Source organism: Melanerpes formicivorus, unplaced genomic scaffold (assembly GCF_026170545.1).
Source record: "Melanerpes formicivorus ecotype bairdi unplaced genomic scaffold, bMelFor1.0.p_v2 SCAF_16, whole genome shotgun sequence".
Lineage (NCBI taxonomy): Eukaryota > Metazoa > Chordata > Aves > Piciformes > Picidae > Melanerpes > Melanerpes formicivorus.
In genome coordinates, this window is record NW_027142368.1 from 15036480 (window position 1) to 15059807 (window position 23328).

The 23328-nt window shown below is 58.9% G+C and overlaps 1 protein-coding gene across 1 annotated transcript; it reads left to right on the top strand.

Annotated features, from left to right (window-relative positions):
* The first annotated feature begins 3855 nt into the window (after nucleotides 1-3855).
* On the top strand, nucleotides 3856-22702 carry CTSD (cathepsin D). The gene is made up of 9 exons (XM_068148348.1): nucleotides 3856-4099; nucleotides 4983-5139; nucleotides 7540-7663; nucleotides 9350-9468; nucleotides 13675-13874; nucleotides 16003-16125; nucleotides 17725-17869; nucleotides 18783-18881; nucleotides 19916-22702. Exons 1-9 carry the CDS (start codon nucleotides 4020-4022, stop codon nucleotides 20075-20077), a joined length of 1209 nt encoding a protein of 402 aa, XP_068004449.1. The 5' UTR covers nucleotides 3856-4019; the 3' UTR covers nucleotides 20078-22702.
* Nucleotides 22703-23328: the final 626 nt, after the last annotated feature.

Below are 23328 nucleotides of genomic sequence, written 5' to 3' on the forward strand. Positions count from 1 at the left end.
GCATCCCTACCAGAGTGCTGACTGCAGATGGGGCAGACCCTAAAGAATGACCTCCAAAAAGATAGAGAGTTTGAAACTAAGCAGCATCAAGTCCTTGGCCAGGCAGCAAAGGGCAGGTGGGACAGCCCAGTGTCACCAGTGGAGGGGACCCTAGTCTCCCAGGGCTGGGGGTGCTCCTCCCTACGGGAGCTGCCAGAGCTGAGTCACTCGATCCTGCCTTGGGAATCCTTGGGACGGAGGTTGCGAAAGTGTGGCCCCGCTCCCAGGGGTGCCTCACCCCACGCCCACGGCCCTGGCTGCTGGGGACAGGGTGCTCCTGCTCACCTCCACCTGGGGTTGGGAGGATGAGTGGGACAGGGAGACAAGCCAGCAAGGAAAGGGGTTCATCCACCATACCCAAAATAGGAGCAAGGAGGGACAGGTGCCTTGGCCATCTCTGCCTGCACCAGGTGCCTCAGTCATGGCACTCTGGGTCCTGCTCTACAAACAGGGGGAAAGGTGTAAAACACCCAAGGCCAGGCTCATGCCAGGCTGTCTTTTGAAGATACCCCATGCAGCTCTTACCACCCCAGCCTGTAAATACCCAGAGAAGCTCCCAGCTCCCCATGAAACATCCCTGCTCATGCCAGGCTCTTGCCAGAATCTTTTGAGATAACCCATGCAGCTCTCACCATCCCAGCCTATAAACACCCAGACAAGCTCCCACTTAAACATCCCAGCTGCACCCCTCAAGGCCTTGTCATCAGGGCAAACATCCCAGAGAGGTCCTGAGGGAGCCCAGATCCTGGGTCTGTGCTTGGTCCTCCCCAGCACACAGCAGTCTTGGCTCTGCTAGGGCTGGAGCTGGATTAAGCACTCTGAAGCTAATCCCCCCGTGATCACCCATGCTGTGAGCACCCAGCAGAGGATCAGTATCATAACATTCCCCACCACAGCCCCACCTTCCCTTCTGCCCATTGGGAAGTGCCTGGGCTCACCAGTGCAATGGACATGTAACTTGCTCAGAGAATCACAGAACAATAGGGGTTGAAAGGGACCTCTGGAGATCAGCCAGTTCAACCCCCCTGCCAAAGCAGGTTCACCTAGAGCAGGTTGCACAGGATGGCATCCAGGCAGGGTTTGAATTACTCCAGAGATGGAGACTCCACCACCTCTCTGTGCAGCCTGTTTTCAGTGCTCCCCCACTCTCAAAGAAATTCCTCCTCGTGTTTTTGTTGAACTTTCTGTGTTCAAGTGTGTTCAAGAAGCACATCTAAACGCAGCAACCTTTTCACATTGGTGTGAGAGCAGCTCTGGGTGCAGACACAAGCCTTGCCACCACCAATCCCAAGCAAAGGCTCATTCCTAACAGCTTTGCTAGCAGCAAAGCCTGCCCTTAATCCCTTGGAATTAAATGAATAAATGAATAAACAAGCATCCACAGGATGGGACTGGACTGCTTGACCCAGCTGGAAGACTTTGCTCTGCACTGTGTGATGGTAGGAGGCCAGCACGGTGTGCTGTCCCCTCCAGCCCATCCCTGCACACCAAAGCCCCTTCCCCAGTCACGGGATGCTGGGAGACACTGGCAGACACTGGCCAGACTGGAAACACTTGCAGAGGAGCTGCTCTATGTGCCCCAGCCCTGGGGCCAGGTGTATCTTACCCAGCTTGCTATAGTTTCCCCACCACTTCAAAGAGGAGGGAAGATGGTTGATACCGCTCCAGCTTCACCACGGGAGCTGGGAGAGCCTGGAAGGGTGGAGGGGAGCTGCGGGCCTGGCGTCAGGACTATCCTTTTTGTCTGCAAAGAGCATTTGCAAAGGGGTTTAGAGCCCTTGGGGAGGGTAGGTTTGTTTGTATGGGCCCGTGGTTGGGTTAGCTAATGTCTGTCCCGCTCCTGCCCACGGGCATTCAGCACCAGAGCTGCCAATACCTACGAGGACAAGAGGGGGATACCCCCGAGCTGCAGCCAAAGGAGGATACCCCCAAGCTGGAGCCAAAGGAGGATACCCCCGAGCTGGAGCCCGTGGCAGCAGCAATGCTTCTGGGATCAGGCTCCAGATGCTGTGAGGACCTAGCACGCCTTGGCCCCTTGCCCCTAAAGAGCTGCACGGGGTTTTGCTGAGTCATGCAGCGCCGCGGGGCCGGGAGCACGAAGGGTTTGCTGACTCAGGGTCAGTGGCACTCGCCTTGACCGCAGAGCCGCGGGGCAGGAGGGAAGCAGGGGCTGGCTGACATAACGGCACCCAGCAGGCTCAGCCAGCACCTCCAGCCAGCGCCCTGGGAAACCTCGTCCCGATGGGCCTCGTGTCCCAGGGGGAGGCAGAGGCTTTCCCAAGAGGCCTGGTTTAACCAGGATGCTGCAATTTGGAGAGCTCCTGGAACGAGATGCAGTCCGGAGCAGAAGTAATCCCTGAAACGCCTGGTGCAGACCACAGTCGGGGGGCAGCAGGGTGCTGTGTGAGGCCATGGGAGGATGGAAGCAGCTCAGGGAGGGAGGATGGTGATGAGATAGCACAAGCAAGGTGCCAGCACCATGACCCAGCAATTTTCCAGGAGTCACATGAACATGAAGGAAGTGGATTAGGGACACGAACTCTACCGTGAAGATGGGGGACCTACATTCCAGCACTGCCCAGCCCATCCCATGGGCTGCTGCCCTCTTGTCCCCAAGGCTGGGCACAAGCAGAAGCAGGAAACAAACACCCCTAGCCCTCAGGAATCGGAAGGGGAAGTGTCTGCAAATCTGATTGTTTTTTTTCCCCCCAGCTGGTCTTGTGACTCTCTAAGAGCTTGGTCAGGGCAAACTGGACAGAGATTAGCCCCATCCACTGCCTCCCAAACTGGAGGGGGGGCACCTTTGAGCCCTGCTGTGCAACTCCAGGAGATGGCAAAGACTCTGTCCCAGTGCTTCCCAGTACCGTTTTTTGTGTGTGTGGGGGGCGCATCAGGGTCTGCTGGTGGCCAGTGCCACCCTGGGCTCTGCCTGGCACCAGCATCATCCTCAATGACTCTAGGTGGCCTGGTACCTCCCTGATGGCATTTTGAGGCGGGGGGACACACATCTTGGTACCCTCCCAAACAAGCGGTGGGTCAGGACAGAATCATAGAATTGTTATGGCTGGAAGGGACCTCAAGAATCAGCCAGTTCCAACTCCCCTGCCATGGGCAGGGACACCTCACACCACAGCAGGTTGCTCACAGCCACATCCAGCCTGGCTGCAAAAGCCTCCAGGGAGGAGGCTTCTACCACCTCCCTGGGCAGCCTGTGCCAGGCTCTCACCACCTTCATGGGTGCCCATCTCCCTCCAATCCTCCCAGCCCAGAGGGATGGCTGCTGCCCTCCGGGGGTGTCCCGGCCCCGGGGAGAAGCCGCACGGCACTGGGTGGGGGGCAGGCTGCAAAACGACCCTGGTTACACTGCGGGTGGGGGACTGGGGGCCGCGGCCGAGCCCCACTGTGCCAAGGCATCCCCCCCCCCCCCCCCACCTCCTCAGAGAGGAGGATGTGGGGGCTAAAAAAAGCACCGAAAAACCTAGAAAGAAGCCCCAAAAAGCCAGGAGAAAAAGGAAGCGTAAGGCGAGGCAGCGGCGGCGGGGGGGTCGGGTTCCTCGTGATGCCATTCAGGCTGTTTATTGCCCTGCTCCCGGAGGCTGAGGCACGGGCACGGGCGCCGGGGCGGGGGTGGGGTGGGTCGGGACCGGGCAGGAGAAACGGCGGCGGCGGGGGGAGGGGGGGGGGGTGTGAGGGGGAGCGGGGGGCACGGGGCGGGGCGGGGGGCACGGGGCGGGGCGGGGCGCGGAGCGAGGCGGCGGCAACAGAGCGGCAGCCCCGCGCCCAGCCCCCGCCCCGCTCCGCCCTCCCTCCCTGCCTCCCCGCCTGCCTCCCCGCCTGCCTCCCGTGACGCCGCCGGTGGCAATTTTAGCCCGTCAGCTGACCGGAGAGAGCCCGGAGAGGGGCCCCCGCGCCTACAAAAAGCGGGCAGCAGCCGCTGGACAGGGACCCTCCGGCCTCCCTCCCCTCCCGGCACCGCCGCCATGGCGCCCCGCGGCCTCCTCCTCCTCCTCTTCCCGCTGCTGCTCCTCGCCTCCGCCGGGCCCTGCGCGGCCCTCATCAGGTGAGCCACGGCCCCCGGGCGGGGGCAGTCCTCGGGGGCTGGCTGAGCGCCCCCCGCGGGTGGGCATGGGGTCACACACACGCAGGCACGCGGGACTGGCACCCAGGTGCGGGTGGCGTGGTGCGGGCTCGCCCCGCAGGCCCCTGCCCGCCCGCGGGCTGCGCCCGGGCATGGTCTGCTCCCGGGCACGGCCTGCGCCGCCGCCGCCTGGGAAGGGCTGCGGGTGCCAAGCCAGCTGTGCACCCCCCGCCTCGACAGACCGCCGCGGGGGAGGTATTGCAGCCCTTCCGGGGGGTGCCGGTGCTGAGCAGAGCCCGGGGTGGAGGGGGGGCACAGGCCAGGAGCAGACCCTGAAGTGTGTTGTTCCTACCGCCCTTGCCCTCCAAAACGCAGGGCTGGGTGTTGGGGAGCACGGGATGGGGTCTTCAAGCAGAGGGACAGACCCTCCCCGATGGCAGGGGGAGGGTCGGGGCTGGGCTCGTGTCCTGCCCCCAGGGCTGGGCGATAGGTTGGGCTGGATGATCTTGGAGGACTCTTCCAACCTGCTTGGTTCTATGATCCCACCGCACTCCACCAGGTGGATGTTCAGGCCCGTGGAGGGGGCTCACCAAGGCTTCCCATATTCCCAAGGACCTTAGGAGCCAGCTCCCCTCCTCCCCCTCCCACACACCCCCATTCCATTCTCCAGCTTTGGGAAAAGCACCAAGTGTGGCGTGGAGAGGGGGATCCAGCACGGGGTGCTGGTGGGAGCCCAGCCCCCATCCTCCCATGCTGGCAGGTGCCCTGGTTTTGGTGGAGCTGTGCAGCCCCCTTCCCTGAGAGAACCCCCCCTGTGCACCACCACCCCCCCATTGACAGGTGGGTGTTTCCCCCAATCCTGCAGGATCCCCCTGACCAAGTTCCCCTCCATGCGGCGAGTCCTGACTGAAGTGGGCAGCGAGATCCCAGACATGAACGCCCTCACCCAGCTCCTCAAGTTCAAGTATGGCTTTGCTGATGTGGCTGAGCCCACCCCAGAAATCCTGAAGAACTACATGGATGTGAGTAACGTCCCTCCTTCCCCTGTGACCAGACCCCTCCCACTGCTGTGGACCCCAGGACAATACAGGCTGGACAGTGTCACGTTTGGGGTGTACCCATCCCAGGGGTGGGGTGGGCCATGCCAGCTTCACCATTCCATCACAGCTGGGCAGGTGAAGGAAGGTGAAAGAGAGAGAGATGTTGATCCTGTAGGAGAGATTTGTGCACTCTCATGGCTTGCTGGGTGGCTGCTGAAAGTTGTTTCCCATCATTGCTAAACTCCAAATACTAATGCTAATAATTATCATAGTAAACAACCCACTGCCATCTGAGCAGGAGCTTTGCAACTTCTGTGACCTCTTTTCTTCCCCCTTCATCGCTAATTAACAATCATAAACAGGGGCCTGCTTGCTTGTGGTCCTTTCTAAGTAGCTTCTGGCCCCTTTAGGCTCCACTTTCTGCAGTATGGGGCACAAAATCATCGTGTTCCACTCCTTGGCCTGTTGGGACATGAGGAGCGAGCACAGGGCAGAGAGAGAAAGCTTAGCCTGGGCACTGGCTTGCTATGGGACTGGGGATGCAGGGCCCTTTGCCTTGCTGTACTTACCATAGTCTCACAGAAGAGCTTGGGCTGGAAGGGACCATAAAGCCCATCTAGTTCCAACCTCTCTGCCATGGGCAGGGACTCCTCCTACTAGATCAGGTTGCTCAAGGCCCCATCCAGCCTTTCATCTTCTGCCAAGCCTTGGGAAGGGCCACCCTGCATCTCCACCTCTGTGGCAGCTCGGGGAGCAGAGGGAGAGTGGAAGAAGCCAGATACCAGGATGTGAGGTTTGCCCTTTCCCAGCTGCCAGGCACTCCTGGGGTTTCCTCTGTCTGGGTTCTCCCCCCGGTGCCCTGCTGGCTCTGGCCGGGGTGGGATGCGCTCAGCACCGGCCAGCGGAATAAAGCCGGCGCTGGGTACTTGGGTGTTTATTTGGGAGGTTGCCCCCTGCTCCCCTTCCCCAGGAGCTTTTGTCACCCTGCCAGGGCTGTGCTGGGAAGGGCCAACGGTGTTTTAGTGGTTGATGCTGACAGCCGGGGTGGCAGTGGTGGTTGCGCCATGGGGTTGTCGTCTGCGACCGACCGCAGCTCGGGACAGCGCTTGCCAGAGCTCTGCTCCTCTGTCACAGGGCAACCAGCCCGACCTGCTGGGGGAGATAAGGAACCGTTGGGTCCCTCCTGGCCCAGCCCAAAATGCTCTTGCTGCCAGAGGAGCTCTTGGGATGGAAGACACAAACTCCCCCTAGACCGCCTTGTATGGTCCCCACCAGCCCCTGGCACCCCTCCTGGGTCTTTGGGTGTGATGTCTGCAGGGGAGGAGGTTGATTTTTCAAGGCCCAGCAGTAATTACAGAAGCATTGGAAGCAAGTTGCTGCCTCCCCACTGTGGGTAATTGCAGTGGATTATTAATTGCTGGATGAGCAACCCTTGCAAAGTAAGCACAGAGGAGGTGAGCAGGTTGGATAATCCTATTTTCTGCCCCCCACCTTAAGTAGGCTGGGAGGGTTGGAAAGGCCACAGGCCGACTTCCCTGATCCATCTGTTTGCCAAGCCCCTTATGGCTTTCTGCCCCTTTGGGAGGACTGGGAAAAATGGGTCTGTCCAGAACCTGTTGAGCATTCCCCATTCATCTTCTGTCCTCCAGACAGAGGTTTCTCAGCTTTCTTCCAACAGAAATGCTCTTGCAGGGCAGAGAGATATCCACTGGGCCCCTGCAGGACAGGGGTTTCTCCCAACTCTGACCTCACCACTCTGCAGCCCTCTCTGGCAGTGCTGTTGATGCCCTTTTCTCCCTCCAGCTCTTCTAAAGCCTTCTGATGCCCATTTATCTGAGCATTTATTTCTTGCTCCCCAGCACACACCAGAAGCCCCAGCAGCTGCACCACGTGCTGCAGGCAGAGCTGCTGCTCCCTTGCTCCCTGCACCCCTCCAGCTCCTCTGCACACCTGCCAGCAAAGCACCTTCCCAGCCAGTTCCAGCTTTTCAATAATGCAGGTGTTTTGCTTGGCTTCCTCCCACCTTTTTGGGTTTTTTTTTTTCCTCCCTTTCTTCTTTTCCTCTTCCCTGTAGTGAATGACATGTCAGCCTGCAGACCTGCTCCACTTCTCCCCTGCCCTGTCTCCCTGCCCCAGCAGTCCTCCCCCGCAAGCACCCAGCCCACTTCTCCTCCTGGATTTGTCCTTCTCGCACCCGCTCTGCTGTGGTGTGAGCGCCAGAGGGGAGCCTCCCTGCCAGAGAAGGAAGGCTGGGAGCCCATCAGCACCAAAACTGAGGAGGGCAGTGTCTAGATGAGAAGCTACTCCTGTTTTTAAATCCCAAGGGATGCTTTGGAGCTCGGTCCCTGCCTCTGCTCATGGCTCCCTTCTCCTCCTTTGCAGGCCCAGTATTACGGCGAGATCGGCATCGGAACCCCCCCGCAGAAGTTCACCGTGGTCTTTGACACTGGCTCTTCCAACCTCTGGGTGCCATCTGTGCACTGTCACCTGCTGGACATCGCCTGCTGTAAGTGTCACCTATTCCAGCTGTTGCTCAACAGCTGCTCCTCCCCTGCCGAATGCAAATCCTGGCGTTGCAAGAGGAGAGACTGAGGCAGCCGCACGAAAGGGCTTGCCAGAGGCTGATGGGCTCCTTAGGGCCAGCGCTGGAAATGGAATCCCAGCCTCCCCCATCCATCCTTCATTCCTCCCTTCCTGTTTGTTGGGCACTTTTGCCTCCTCCATGTCACCTCCACACAGCCTCAAACCTTGCCCAGCAGCCTCAGCCCTGCAGCTGGGGAGCAGCACCAGAGGTGGGGATGTTTCTCCCCAGGCGACAACCCCGGCGCCGCTGTTGCCCCATTGCGTAAGGGCAGGGGAAGGAAGGGGGGGTGGGGGGGGAAGGAATTCCACTTCTTGCCAGATCTGATAGAAACTGTCCTAGTTTCTGTTTTATTGCTGCATGGAGCATGTGCCTGCATGCTGGTGGATTTATAATTAACAAGAGCCAGGTAGGCAAGGCGAGGTGAGAGCGGCGGAGGCACCGCGAGCTTGCTTTGCTCTCTGGCTTCTCCTAGGCAGTGAGCTTCCACCACAGCTGAAGGTGTCAAAGCCAGCCATGGCAAAATGCCACTGGAAAGCCACCAGTTGTGCTGCTTTGAGCAGGGGAACCTGTGGAGCCCACAAATGCAATCAGGAAAGGTGGCCCAGCGGTGCTCAGTGTGGGGAGGGAGGAAAGTTGGATGCTTGTACAGCCTGTGGTGCCCAGAGAGCAGATGAACCTTCTGCTTGTGTTTGTGAAATGAGGTTTAGGACGCTGGGAGGGTGGTGAGGACCAGCCCTGCTCTGTCTTGGGGGTTCCAGATCTGCAGCAGGGAGCTGGTTTCTCAAGGCAGTGGCATGGGAGGTGCTGGGATTAAAGGGCTTGTCTTGAGTATGCAATGAGCCTCACCTCCTGCCCGACTGGGATCCAGACAGCCCAGGTGGGGAAGTCCCAGTGCAGTGTGTCGGTTTCCACAGGCCTCAGCTGCTTTGTTCTCAGCACTCTCTGCCCTGCTAGCCCAGCAGCAGTGGAGCTGGGCTGGCTGAGCTCACTCACACCACTGCCCAACTCGTGACTTGGGAGGAATCTGCAGAGGAGGAATCTGCTGGGCCATAAAGCCAGGGATGTCTTCCAGTTCACAGCCCTTCCAAGGGGAAAAGCAGCTTAGCAGGGGAAAGCCCTTCTCTTGCAAGTAAAAATATAATGAGCCCTTTCTGTGCAAGAAGAATGACTGTGTACAGCAAAACCCACCCCCCAAACCCCCAGTTCCAGCTAGTTTCAGCCAAAGAAGCAGCTAAATCCATCCAGTAAAAATGGTTGTGCCCAGAGCAGGTATTTCAGGCCACCCTGAGTCTCTGTGGCACAGGGCTGGGGGCACATTTAGCTCTGCTGTCTTAACACACCCTGACACACCAGCCACTTAGCCTCTGGGCTTTTAATCCCTGGTGGCCAAATCAGATTTAACAGCCAAATTGGATCTGCCCACCTGATTCCCCAGACGCTGGAAATGCTTTGTTGAGCACTCTGGGCTGGGCAAGTGCTGGGTCTAGGCCCATCTTCACGTGGCTGAGTGTCTGTTTGCTAGGGGGGGGGAGTTGGGTCTTGGGGAGCCCTAGGCACCAAGGAGCACTGATCTTGTGTGTCCTTCTGTGTCCCCTTCCCTGGCTGCAGTGCTGCACCACAAGTATGATGGCTCTAAATCCAGCACCTACGTGGAGAATGGCACCGAGTTTGCCATCCACTACGGGACAGGAAGCCTCTCTGGGTACCTCAGCCAGGACACTGTCACGGTGAGTAGTAGCTCTCCCTGCCTGGGGCTGCCCTGGAGCAGGCTGCTCAAAGCCATTGCATTTCCACCAGTCTCCCTTCTTGAGTGTCCTGTTTCCAAGTGCTTTGAAATGAGGTGGTGAGGAGGCAGGCAGAGAAGTGGGGAGGTATTAATCAGCAGGACCACAGACATGGTGCCCTCCAAACACAGTCTTTAGCCATCCCTCCAACCCTTTTCCTTCTGATCCTGGAAACTGCCCAGCCCAGGAGCATGCCAGCAGCAGCACAAAGGCTTGCAGGTGGTGCCCAGCTTGTTGCTGGCCAATATCCACGTGGTAGTGGCCATCCATGTGGGCAGGTGCCCAAACACTGGCTAGAAATGGGCTCTTCGTTGCCCCATTCTGCTCTGGTGTCAAGAACTGGATCAAACCTGGAGCATAGCAGGAGCTGGAGGCCAAGCAGAAGTTTGGAATAAGCACAGACACCCCCTCCACCCCCCAAACCTGCAGGTTTATGTGTTGGGTTGAGCTGGAAGGTATTGACCCTTCCCTGGAGATGTTTGAGGCCAGACTGGATGAGGCCTTGGGCAGCCAAGCCGAGTTGAGAGGTGGCCCTACATGGGGCAGAGGGGTTGGAGCAGGTGATGTTTGAGGTCCCTTCCACCCTAGGCCATTCCATGATTCTATAATTTACCAGTTTCATCAGGACCAAAAGAAAACTAGCCAGGAGGAACCCAAGCAGGGAAATTTCAGGCCTGGAAGCAGCAGCCAAAGGTACCTACAGCTGAGGCTGCAACCAGGACCATCTTCAGGGGGGAGATGACTCAGTGAATGGCAAACATCAGTACACATAAGGCTGTGGGGGAGCAGCCCAGGAGCTGCCAGCAGCTTTACACCTCTGGTTTTGCTCTCTTTTCTCCTGCAGCCCACCAAGCTGGCTGGCTCTTTCAGTTTCACTGTGCAGCTGATTTCCTCCATCCCTCCCTTCAGAATGCCCTGCCACAAAAAGAGCTGCATGTCTGAGCCTCCCCATGGCTCCTGCCAGCTGAAGGCACCTTGGCTGTAGCATGAAGGGATGAGGTTTGCAGAATGCAGAGAGAGCAGGCAGAGGCATCTGTGCTCAGCCCAGCAGAGGGGCAGGGCAGCCAGGCAAACAGCAAACCTCGTTGTGCTGTGAAAGTGGGGGCTGGGTGAGGCCCTCCCTGGCTTAGAGCCAGGGGCTGAAGTGAGTCAGAGAGAGGGCTGCAGCTTTTTCTTGGTTGATGTGGTGGGGCTTTTGTTGTTTGTTTGTCATTATCACCCAAATGCCTGCTTGCTAATTAGCTCTCCACTTCCCAAAGGCTCAGAGGAAGGATTTGGTGCCTGAGCTTGTTTGGGAAGTGGGGCTGGCTTTTGGCAGGCAGAGCAGCTTGGAGCATTTGGTTTCTGTCTGGGCAGAAGCAGGAAAAACCTTCCATGTGTGGAGCCTGAGCAGTGGCATGCTCCCAGGACACAGCTGCAGGGGCAGCTCAGACCTGCAGCTTAGACAGCAAGATGCTTCCTCTGGTGTGCAACATCCCATGGGCAAGCTCCCAGGCTGGGAATCCAGACATTGAAACAGCCTTCAGGGCACCCCTCTCAGCTCCAGCCCTCCTGGTGGGTGGAAGCACCCCCAGCAACCTGTGTAGCACTGACATGAGACCAAAAGGTGCTGCCTGGAAGGTGGTCCAGAGTCCCTTAGCCCTAAATTGAGCTCATGTTGAACATCCTCCCTCCTTCCCTGGAGGAATGATGCCCTGTAGCTCTCTGAAGAGCAGTAGCTTTAGCCAGCTCTCTGCTGCTGGAGCATCTCATCCCCTTATTGCAGCCCAACCTTGAGGTGTCCTTCAAGGACAGCAGAGGAAACATTGCTGACTGTGGGGCACAAGATCTCTCCCAGGGGGGCAGTGTGGATAGGCCTCTTCTCACCTCTCCCTTGTGCCTCTGCAGTGGGGAGCCCCACTCCAGCATGGTGCCAAGCTGTGCCACGTTGCTTGTCACCTCTAGTCCACCTTCAGCTGGTGCTTGCCTGCTTGGCTGAGACCACTAACAAGGAATGGAAGGGAAGGGAAGGGACCAGGAGGCTGAGTGAGCTGCAGGGTGCCAGCACCTGCCTGCAGAGCTCTGTAGGGAGGCCACCACATACCCAAGTGCTGGTGATGAGTTTTGGGTCACTTCATGGTGAGGGACAGAGATAAAGGACTGTGCTCAGTTTAGGGCCCCTCACCACAAGAGGGCTGTTGAAGTGCTGGAGCAGGTCCAGAGAAGGACAACAAAGCTGGGGAAGGGTTTGGGGAGCAGGGCTGATGAGGAGTGGCTGAGGGAGCTGGGGAGAGGGACAAAGGGAGGCTGAGAGGAGACCTCATTGCTCCCTGCCACTCCCTGAGAGGAGGCTGGAGCCAAGTGGGTGTCAGTCTCTTCTCTCTAGTATCAGGTGATAGCACAAGAGGAAATGGCCTAAAATTGTGCCAAGGGGAGGCTTAGGTTGGATACTAAGGAACAATTTTCCTGCAAGAGTGGTCAGGGATTGGAATGTGCTGCCCAGGGAGGTGGTGGAGTCCCCATCCCTGGGGGTGTTCGAGAACTGGGTGGGCATGGCACTTTGGGGCAGGATTTAGTGACCATGGTGGTGTGGGGTTGATGGTTGGGCTCAAAGGTCTTTTCCAACCAAAACAATTCCATTGCTCTATCAGAATCTGTCCCTCAGTGCCAGAGCTCAGCTGGGGCTGCTCTTGTGCTGCAGGCCCAGGCATGGGCTGTGCTGAGACCCCCACTCCCAGGCAGGGCACCTTGGCTTGCACACCCTGGGCAGCGTTCTGACAGAGCAGGTGGCAGTTCTGTCAGGGGCTGGCATTCTGCTGTTCAGTGGAGGCTCTGCTGCAGGCCCCGTGGGACCCCTGCAGGCCCGGTGGGACCCCTGCAGGCCCAGTGGGACCCCTGCAGGCCCGGTGGGACCCCTGCAGGCCCAGTGGGACCCCTGCGGCCTGTGGCAGGCAGCTGGGGCGCTCCTTGCCACGTGGCGGCGAGCGGATGCCTTGCCCGAGCTCTGCGCCCCACATCCTGCCCTGTGGCTTTCAGCTGTTGCAAGGCTCCATTGCCCTTTCCTGGCACAAGCCTCCCACACCATTAAAGCCAGCACCTCCCCTTCCCCCCCCTCCCCAGCCCTGCACTGTGAAGCCCTGGGGGGATATCATTAATTCTAGGGATCGTTATCTGCCATCAGGTGGGACCAGGCCAGCTTTTCACTCCGGGGCTGCTGGCTGGGAGGCTGAAATTGTCCCAGCACAGATGCTAGAATTGCCTGTGGTCAGCCAGAGACCTCCTGAACTGGTAGAGCTAGGAGCCAGCAGCCCTGTCCTGCTCCCTGTCAGCAAAGCCAGCCTGCTTTCTGTGATCCCTTGCTTTCTGTGAGCTCCTTCTTCCTGAGGACCTGCCCTTGGGGAGCGTTTCAGCTTTCCAGCTGGGAGTGCCAAGCCTTGTGGCTGGCAAGAGAGGTGACCTTTGCTTTCAGAGCACTCCACTTGCTATTTCTGTGTTTTGGGCTCAGCCTCACTGGGTCTTCTCCCCCCTCCATGGAAGGTCTCTGCAGGCTCCTGTGGGAGGTGCAGCAGTGGCCTGGGGGTGTTGGTGGTGCAGGGGAGGTCACAGGGGTCGCTGGCAGAGGTGAGGGGTTTGTGCTCCCAGCTGAGGGTGGGTGCAGCACTCCAGGGGGTAGGACGTGGAGATGACTTAAAAGATGGTGGGGAAGAGGGTTAAAGGCACAGCACAAGAGCTCTTCAGACTGAGGCAGGGATGAAGCAGGCAGCAGGGGAAGGGCTGCAGAGAGGATAAAGTGGTAGAAGGCTCTGGGTGCAAAGAGGAGGAGCTGCAGATTGGCCTGGCCAGAGCTAGGATCCGGGAGCTGAAGGAGCTGAGAGAGGTGGGCAGAGCACAGGGGAGCTCCTGCCCTTAAAGGTGCACTGGGCATTGCAGGGACTCAGGAGATGCCACTGTGCTGCCAGATTGGCCTGTGCCCCTCCACCCCCACCCCAAGGAGCGTGGCCCCAGGGTATCTGGTTTCTGCAGCTGCTGGCAAGTGCAAAGGTGAAAGCAGAGAGGAGAGTGGCAGCACACCGAGGGGCCTGCTGCAGCCTGGCTCCTGTTTCCAGCCTGGTCCCTGGAGCCAGTTTGCTTCACCAGCTGCTTTTCCCTTCCCTCCCCATCTGCCCTCAGCTGGGTAACCTGAAAATCAAGAACCAGATCTTCGGGGAGGCTGTGAAGCAGCCGGGCATCACCTTCATCGCCGCCAAGTTCGACGGCATCCTGGGCATGGCTTTCCCCAGGATCTCCGTGGACAAGGTCACCCCTTTCTTTGATAACATCATGCAGCAGAAGCTGATTGAGAAGAACATCTTCTCCTTCTACCTGAACAGGTAATCCAGAGTAGAATACAGAGCTCACCAGGCTGGCAAAGACCTTTGAGATCATCGAGTCCAACCTTTCACCCAACTGAACCACGGCACCCAGTGCCTCAGCCAGTCCCTTCTGAAACACTTCCAGGGGTGGGGACTCCACCACCTCCCTGGGCAGCCCATGGGTTGGATGGCACACCTCTCACTGCAAGGGCAGGCACAGCCCAGCTGGGCATTTCCCTTGTCTCCCAGCTGCACCTCTTGTGTGCTGGTTTATGCCCTGGCCAGCCTGGTTGGGAAGATCTCGGCCAGGTCTCCTTGCTGGAGCAGTCGGCCCCAGAGCTCTCCTGTTTACTGCACTCCTCCTCACTTCAAAGCAGCAGAAATGCAGCTATCTCACTGACAAAAAGCAGGGTAGATGTGCTGCTGGATTTCTTAACTGCTGAGGAGACAGAGGATGGTTCCAGAGGAAAGAGAAGTAAAAATAACCAGGGCTGTGATCATGAGATTGCACACTGGGAGTGCAGTCCCCGTTAGGGGTTGAAGCACAGCCCCAGCCTGCTGCCAAAATCCACAGACCACATGGCCACCACCAGCCAGCACTAATGATGAGGCTAACCCCCCCCCAGAAAATCCCCTTCTGCAGCTCCCAGCACCTCCCCATTCCCTGCTGCTCCTCCCAGGACACCCCAGCCACCCTCCTGGCATGCAGCAGGGGACTCTGAACTACTTCAGCCCAAAAAGCAGCCAGCAGGGAGGGCTGCTGCTGGCCCTTGGAGCTCCAGCCCTCCCCCCCTCACCATATTTCTTCCCATCTGCTCAGCAGTGAGGTTTTGTCTGAGGGTAACCTTGAGGAGGCTGCTGACTGGCAGAGCACAGATAACCTCATGCTGCATCAGCCAGCCCTGCAGAGGGGCTTGGTACAGGCTGCTTACTTGTGGGGTCTTTGTGTCACTGCTCCCTTCCCCTTTCCTGCAGCCAGGTTCTGCAGGGGCCTGTGAGAAAGCAGTAAGCAAAAAGCTGCAGGATGCTGGGGCTGGGCCAAAATGTCTCCTATTTCCCCATCTCAGCCTCTCTCACAGTATCATTTCTCCTGGCTGCCCAGGGAGGTTGTGGATGCCTCCTCTCTGGGGGTGTTCAAGGGGTCAGCTTGGATGAATCAGAGAATTGTCAGGGTTGGAAGGGATCAGCCAGTTCCAACCCCCCTGCCATGGGCAGGGACACCTCACACCACAGCAGGTTGCTCACAGCCACATCCAGCCTGGCTGCAAACACCTCCAGGCAGGAGGCTTCCACCACCTCCCTGGGCAGCCTGTGCCAGGCTCTCACCACCCTCATGGGGAGCAACTTCTTACTAACATCCAGTGTGAATCTACCCATTTCTGGGTTTGTTCCATTCCCCCCAGCCCTATCCCTCCCTGACACCCTCAGAAGTCCCTCCCCAGCTTTCTTGGAGCCCCCTTCAGATATTGGAAGGCCACAATTAGGTCTCCTGGGAGCCTTCTCTTCTCCAGACTGAACAGCCCCAACTCCCTCAGTCTGTCCTCACAGCAGAGCAGCTCCAGCCCTCTGCTCATCCTCATGGCCCTTCTCTGGACACCTTCCAGCCCCTCCAGATCCTGCCTGTAACAGAGGCTCCAGAACTGGACTCAGTACTCCAGGTGTGGTCTCCCCAGAGCAGAGCATGGAGGGAGAATTCCCTCCCTGCCCCTGCTGGCTCTGCTTGAGGCCTTGAGCAGCTGAGTCTAGCTGAGAGGCATCCCTGCCCATGGTAGGGGAGGTTGGATGTGGAGTGGATGATCTCTGAGGTCCCTTCCAGCCTGAGCCCTTCTGTGGTTATACAGACATGGCACAATGTAAGTGGGGGAGTCACCACCCCAGGAGGGGTTCAAGAAGTGTGTGGACATGGCACTTTGGGGTGTGGTTTAGTGGCCATGGGGGTGGTCAGTGGGTGGTTGGACTGGGTGATGTCAGAGGTCTGTTTCCAGCTGAGGCAAGCCTGTGACTGCAGGCCTGCCCCGCTGGCGCTGCGCTTCACCCCCATAGCCCAGCCTGCCTCCTGGGGGTGCATGGAGTGTGTGTGGGGGGGGGTTCATCACCCTGCCTCTAATGTGGCTTGGGTTTGGGGGTGGTGTGCTTTGTTTTGCAGAGACCCCACAGCTCAGCCTGGTGGTGAGCTGCTCCTGGGAGGCACTGACCCCAAGTACTACAGCGGAGACTTCAGCTGGGTCAACGTCACCCGCAAGGCCTACTGGCAGGTCCACATGGACGCGTGAGTGCCCTCCCCACCCCTTGGGGCTCGGCCTGAGGGAGCTGGGGCTGCTTAGCCTGCAGAAGAGGAGGCTCAGGGCAGACCTCCTTGCCCTCTCCAGCTCCCTGAAGGGAGGTTGCAGCCAGGTCTCTTCTCCTGGGCAACCAGCAGAACAAGAGGGCACAGTCTCAAGCTGTGCCAGGGGAGGTTTAGGCTGGAGGTGAGGAAGAAATTCTTCCCAGCAATAGAGAGATTAGCCATGAGAATGTGCTGCCCAGGGGGGTGGTGGAGTCCCCATCCCTGGAGGTGTTTAGGAAGAGCCTGGCTGAGGCACTCGGTGCCGTGGTTGTGTTGCTCAGATGGTGCTGGCTGATAGGTTGGGCTGCAGGACCTTTTCCAGCCTGGGTAACTCTCTGAAGCAGAGGATTAAAACCAGCACATCCTGCTTGTGGTCAGGCAGAGCCCCAAGCGTGAAAGCTGGGCTTTGCTGAGCTCTCAGGCAGGCCTGAGCTGCAGAGGGGCAGCTCTGGCAGCAGGAAGGCAGCCCTTGAGTGAAGGGCACGGCAGCAATCAGCGCTGTGGGAGCAGAGGGGAGGGCAGCAGGGGAGGGGAGCAGGGGAGGGCAGCAGGGGAGGGGAGGGCAGCAGGGCTGGGCTGGAGCAGGGGAGGGGAGCAGGGCCAGGCTGGAGCAGGGGAGGGGAGGGAAGGGGAGCTGCTGCCAGCCCCTGCCATCTATTCTCAGCTCTCCCACGTGCTGATGGCAACTTGAAAGCAGCCTGTGAGCAGAGTGTGTCCTTTAACTGGGGGTCACATCCTGCCCCTTGCAGGGTTTGAGTTCCCATTGCCCCCAGCCCCAGTGCCTGGGCAGAGCCTGGCAGGGCCTTGGCTGGAAGCTTGGCCTGTCCCTGTGTGTGGAAGCCAGGCAGCCCCTGCCTTGCCTTTCCCATGCCACAAACCCTTCCCCTCTGTGCACACAAACATCTTCTCCCTAGAATCAGGTGATAGGGCAGGAGGAAATGGCCTGAAATTGTGCCAGGGGAGGCTTAGGTTGGAGACTAAGAAAAAGGTCTTTGGTGCCAGAGTGGTCAGGGCCTGGCAGAGGCTGCCCAGGGAGGTGGTGGAGTCCCCATGCCTGGAGGTGTTGAGGCAGTGTGGACATGGCACTGTGGGACATGGCTGAATGGCCATGGTGGTGTGAGGTCAGCAGTTGGACTCAAGGATCTTAAGAGGTCTTTTCCAGCCAAAACAGTGCTGTGATTGCCTTGCCCCTCTTGCCCTGCCTGTGCCCCCCCCCAGCTGTCACACCACCCCTTTGACCCTTTCCTTTGCACAGCAGCCCAGGTCAGAGTCCCTGCTGCCCCTCAGCTCACTCCTGAGGCCCATTAGCTGCAGTGCTCACTCTGGAGTGCAGGCAGGCAGCAGTCCAGGCTCCCTGCAGGAGCTCAGCAATACCTGAAGGCAGCCACTCAGGAGCTGGGGGTCTGTGCACTGCATCAGTGCTTCTGAGGCTCTGTCCTCCCCTGGGTGCTCCATGGAGCCCAGGCTCTTTGCCTGCTGCTTCCTGCAGCCTTTACTGAGAGCTTTCTAAAGGTTGTCTCCTGTCTGGGCACCTCTCCTCAGGGTGGATGTTGCCAATGGGCTGACTCTGTGCAAAGGAGGCTGTGAGGCCATTGTGGACACTGGGACCTCCCTCATCACTGGCCCCAGCAAGGAGGTGAAGGAGCTGCAGACAGCCATTGGTGCAAAACCCCTCATCAAAGGCCAGGTGAGGCTGGGCTGGGCAAGTGGGAGTCTGTGGCCATCCATGCTGGTGTCCTGCTTTGCACCCAGGTGCTTCTAGGCAGCCTGCTCTGCTGCTGCCTCTGTGCCCCTGGCAGAGCCCCTGGCACACAGGGACCCTTCCTGTCTTTGGGCCCCAGGTAGTGTTGTGTGCACTTCCCTCTTCATGCTTTCAGAAGAAGGCCCTGAACTTCAGGAGGGTTTGGGGCACCTCTGCCACCCATCTCTGAGAGGCAGAGGGAGGAGTGTGGGTTGCAGCTGAGGCCAAGGGTTGAGTCCAGAGGCACTTCAATGGAAGTGTATTTGATGCAGGGGACAGCCCCTCCCTGCCAAGCTTTGCACCACCTGAGCTGATCTCACAAGGTCATCTCCCTCAAGTTGTGGAGGAGCAGGGATCAGAAGGACCCTCTAGCAGGGATTCTCTGCTCTGAAACCCCTCCCAGGCTGGAGCCATGAGCACTTGCAGGGCTTCTCTGCAGCATCAGAGACCTCCTGCTGCAGAGAGCTGACTTAGACCTGCCACCCTCCCTGGGACTCACCGGTGTTAACCTGGCTTTGTCTGTTCCTCCCTGGGGGTCCCTCTCTGTCTCTAGGCTGTACTGAGCCTCATCTCCCCCTCCTGGGGGCAGAGGGAAGACCCCCAGCCCTGCTGCATCAGGTGTTGTGCACTGGTGCTCAGCAGAGCCAAAAGCTGCACCCAGCATCCTTTGGCTCCATCCCTAAAGCCCTCTGGCCCCTCAGCTTGCAGCCCTGGGCAGGGAGCACCCTGCCTGCCCTGGCTCAAGCCTCTTCTGCAGCCTGAAATGAGCTGGGTTTGGGGAAAAGCATAGCAAAACTGTGAGTGTGCCCAGGAGAGGGCAGGGAGCTGCCCCCTGAAGCCTTTCCTGTTGCTGTTGCAGTATGTGATCCCCTGTGACAAGGTGTCCTCGCTGCCTGTCGTCACGCTGACGCTAGGAGGGAAGCCCTACCAGCTCACTGGGGAGCAGTATGTCTTCAAGGTATGGCCTGGCAGCCTCACCAGCCCCACAGCCCTGCCTCCCCTCCACTGCTGGCAGCAGCAGCCTGGGACTGAACTCTTGGGAGCTGTGGATCTCAGATCCTGAGGAGGGGAAGCTCAGGTTGGGAGTGGTGAGAGGGAGCAGGTTGGAAGTTAGCCTTGGAAGCTGTGGATCTCAGATCCTAAGGAGGGGAAGCTCAGATTGGAAGTTACCCTTGGAAGCTGCAGATCACAGATCCTAAAGAGGGGAAGCTCAGGTTGGGAGTTACCCTTGGAAGCTGTGGATCTCAGACTCCAAGGAGGGGAAGCTCAGGTTGGGGGTGGTGGGAGGCAGCAGGTTGGGAGTTACCCTTGGAAGCTGTGGATCTCAGACTCCAAGGAGGGGAAGCTCAGGTTGGGGGTGGTGGGAGGCAGCAGGTTGGGAGTTACCCTTGGAAGCTTGAATCTCAGATCCTGAGGAGGGGAAGCTCAGGTTGGGAGTGGTGAGAGGGAGCAGGTTGGAAGTTAGCCTTGGAAGCTGTGGATCTCAGACTCCAAGGAGGGGAAGCTCAGGTTGGGGGTGGTGGGAGGCAGCAGGTTGGGAGTTACCCTTGGAAGCTGTGGATCTCAGACTCCAAGGAGGGGAAGCTCAGGTTGGGGGTGGTGGGAGGCAGCAGGTTGGGAGTTACCCTTGGAAGCTGTGGATCTAAGACTCCAAGGAGGGGAAGCTCAATTTGGGGGTGGTGAGAGGGAGCAGGTTGGGAGTTAGTTACCCTTGGAAGCTGTGGATCTCAGATCCTGAGGAGGGGAAGCTCAGGTTGGGGGTGGTGGGAGGCAGCAGGCTGGGAGTTACCCTTGGAAGCTGTGGATCTCAGATCCTGAGGAGGGGAAGCTCAGGTTGGGGGTGGTGGGAGGCAGCAGGCTGGGAGTTACCCTTGGAAGCTGCAGACCTGAGCCTGGGAGAGGCTGAAGGTGGTGGTGGATGCTACTGCTGAGCCTGTGAGGTTGTGTGCGAGCTTCACTGCAAGGAGATCCTCTTCTCCCTCTTCTGCCCAGGTTTCTGCACAAGGAGAGACCATCTGCCTGAGTGGCTTTTCAGGCCTGGATGTGCCTCCCCCTGGGGGCCCCCTCTGGATCCTGGGGGATGTCTTCATCGGTCCCTACTACACCGTCTTTGACCGCGACAACGACTCTGTCGGCTTTGCCAAGTGTGCCTAAGTGCCCCAGCCCTGCTGCCTCTGCCACACACCCCCCTGCAGGTGGGAGCCAGAGAGACAAGTGCCCAGGGTTAGCATCCCAGGGAGTGGAAAACAAAACAAAACAAAGCAAGCAAACAACACACACAGACACACAAAAGCACCCCACCAAGGAAAAGAACTGGAACTAGATTTCCAAGTCCCATGGGAAATAGTCCTTAGTACCCTGCTAGCTACCTTTCCTCCCCCCTCTGTTGAGTAAGTGGTGCTGGGAGGTCTCTAGTAGACAGCTCCAGCTGGGCTAGCCCCTTGCTTTACTGCTAGGTCTTCCAATATTGGGTTTGTAGGGATGATTCTCAGAGCTGACCAAGGCCCTCTCCTGTCTCCCGGCCCCAGGCTCCTTCCTGGGGGTGCAGCTGCCTGGAGCCAGCCCCTGGCACCTCTGTTTGTGGCTGCTCTTGGGTTTGGGTTTCTGTGCTGGGGGAGAGGGATGGGGAGGGCTATCCAACATCTGCCCACTTCTTGCTTTGCCACTGGTGCAGTGGGGGAGCAGGAGGCAGGGGAGAGTCTTCATCAGCCCTCCACAGCAGGCTGAGGCAGCAGCTGCTAGGCTGCTTCTCGATGGGTTTGTGCTGGCTTGGTCCTAGGAGAGCATGGCCTGGGCTGGGACAGGAAGGCATCATGGTAGCATGCCCCAGGGTTGGGTTTCCAAGCCTGAGGGTTCTGGTGATGTGGTTTTGTGTAGTGATAGCACCAGGGAGAGAGAGCTGGAGGCATGAGGCCCACGTGCCTGGACCTCACAGCAGAGGGATTCCCAGGGGAGCTTCAGCCAGTGAGACTCTTGGGGGGGTGAAGGTAGGATTGCACAGAGGTCACTTGAATTTGTGGCCATGAAGGCCCAGCTTCCTGCTGAGCAAAGTCATTGATACAGGTTCTGAACTCTAACCACAGACCTTCCCAGCTCCAGCCACAGCCAGGTTGCTGGGAACAGTGTTTCCTGAAGCAGCCCAGTGATCCAGTTGAGGTCACACTGATGGAGCCCATAGCTGTCTGTCAGCCATGGAAGAGCTTTTGGAAACATTGTTTGCAGCACTTTGAGCTGCCCAGAACTCCAGAGACAGTTGGCAGAGCCACCAAGCCTGGGCAGAGGCAGGAGCTGTGGCAGCTGCTGGGCTTGCACTCACGCTCCCTGCTGCCCCATCCCAGACCCCAGCTGCCTCTAACCACTCCTTACCTGCCTTCCACCTTAGCTGACCCTGCTGAGAGCTCTGTTCTTGTCCTCCCTGTGCTGCAGGTGGGGTGAGGCACAGCCCTGCTTGGAGGGGTGGTGGCTGAGGGAGCTGTTCTCACAGGGCCTCCTGGAGAGGAGGATTCATGGCTGCACACATGGAGCTGCTCGCTCCCCTGGGCAGGCAAACACTGCTGGAGCTGGGAGGGTGATGAAGTGAGTTTGAAGTGGTACTGGAGAGCAAGAAGGGAGTCTGCCAAGAGGCTCAGCCTGTGCTGGGAGTGAAAGACTCTTTGTTCTCCCAGTGTGCTAGATCAGGCCCTGAAGTTGGGGAGAGGTGAAGGGCAAAGCTGAGGGTGGCAAGAAGACCAAGTCAGCACCATGACCCCAGCCCAGGCAGAAATCCTGGCTCCCCAGTTCTCCTGCCAGCAGCACCAGTGGGGCCAAAGAAGTTCCCAAGAAGGGTCTTGGGGCAGTGGGTGACTAGGTGGTGATGTGGTGTCCTGGATTCACCAGGAGTACCAGAGGCACAGGGGCAGGGGTGACAAAGTGAGCTGCAGGAGAGCAGCAGTGAGTAGGTAGCCTGTGGCTCTCCTGTCCCCACCCCCTGCAGCACTGGGTTGGGCTCTACAGCCCTGCTTTATGCCTTGGAGGGATCTGGCAGGGGCAGTGAGGAAGGGCCTGGGCACACCTGGGACATGAGCATTGTCCCCTGCCAGCCCAGGTGTGAGAACTGTGCTCCCCAAGCTTGCTTCTGCCAGTGGTAACCTTCACCTGCAGCCCTGCACCCAGAGGCCTGAGGACATCTGTTGTGGGCTGGCTGGAGAGCAGCAGTGTGTCACCACAGCCACCCTTCACTAAGCACTCCCAAACCAGCAGCTACTCAGCACCCCCCCAGAGGGCCCCAGCCTCACCCCAGGGAAGTGCCCACAGCTCCTCCACGTCCTGCTCCATCACTCTTCACAGCTGCAGGATCCCTTCAGCGTGGGAAGACAGAGACAGCCTCCTGGGGACCTGCTCTTCAGCCCTGCTGTGGGGCAGGGGGAAGCCTGAGGTGGACCTGGCAGCGAGTTTCCAACCTCTCCAGCGGCAGGTTGAAGCAGAGGGAGCCAGCAAGCCATGGCCCTGCTGGGTGTGCAGTGCCTCACACCACCTGCTCAGCACCCAAGGCTGGGCTGAGCTCTCCCTGGGGAGGAGCCTGGCCCCCAGCAATGCCCTGAGTGACGTGGGGTAGGCTGGAGGAGAAGTTCATCATAGTCTTCCCTGAAGGGGTCTCCTCCCTTCCTCCTTTTAGTTGTGTTTTTAAACCAAACTCTCCTGGTGGGACTGGTTGGTTGGTTGGGTTTTTAATCTGATTGGCTGTCAGGATTTCTGTCTCATCATAGAACATGGAGAAGACAATACAGTATTGCCCCCCCAGCTCTGAGTGCTCTCTCCTTCAGCAGCTGCAGGGGCCACACACACCGGGGCCAGAGACTCTCCTTGACCTGTCCCAGTCTGTCCTGGGACCTTCCAGAAGGGCTCCTTCCCTTTGAGAAGGGAACAAGGGCAAGTGCAGGGTGCTGCCCCTGGGGAGGAGCAAGCAAGGAGGGATCACTGGAAAGCAGCTCTCTGGAGGAAGGCCTGGACATGCTGGTGGGCAGCAGGTTCACCATGAGCCAAGCCATGAGTCCTTGTGGCTAAAGAGGCTGATGGTGGCCTGGGATGTGACCAGCAGGTAGAGGGAGGCTCTCCTTCCCCCTCTGCCCTGCTGAGGTCAGATCTGCAGTCCTGGGTCCAGTCCTGGGCTCCCCAGTTCATGAGAGATGGGAAACTAGTGGAGGGAGTTCATTCAGTGGAGGCCACAAAGGTGCTGAGGGAGCCTGGGGCATCCCTGGGAGGAGGAAAGGCTGAGGGGGCCTGGGGCATCCCTGGGAGGAGGAAAGGCTGAGGGGGCCTGGGGCATCCTTGGGAGGAGGAAAGGCTGAGGGGGCCTGGAGCATCCCTGGGAGGAGGAAAGGCTGAGGGCCCTGCCTGGGGCTGTTGAGCCTGGGGAAGAGCAGCCC

Excerpts from the sequence above, each read along its gene's own strand:
- CTSD (XM_068148348.1), top strand. The coding sequence starts at position 4,020 with ATGGCGCCCCGCGGCCTCCTCCTCCTCCTCTTCCCGCTGCTGCTCCTC. Across the intron at positions 13,875-16,002 it reads TTCTCCTTCTACCTGAACAG|AGACCCCACAGCTCAGCCTG; the intron begins GTAATCCAGAGT and ends TTTGTTTTGCAG. Across the intron at positions 17,870-18,782 it reads AACCCCTCATCAAAGGCCAG|TATGTGATCCCCTGTGACAA; the intron begins GTGAGGCTGGGC and ends TTGCTGTTGCAG.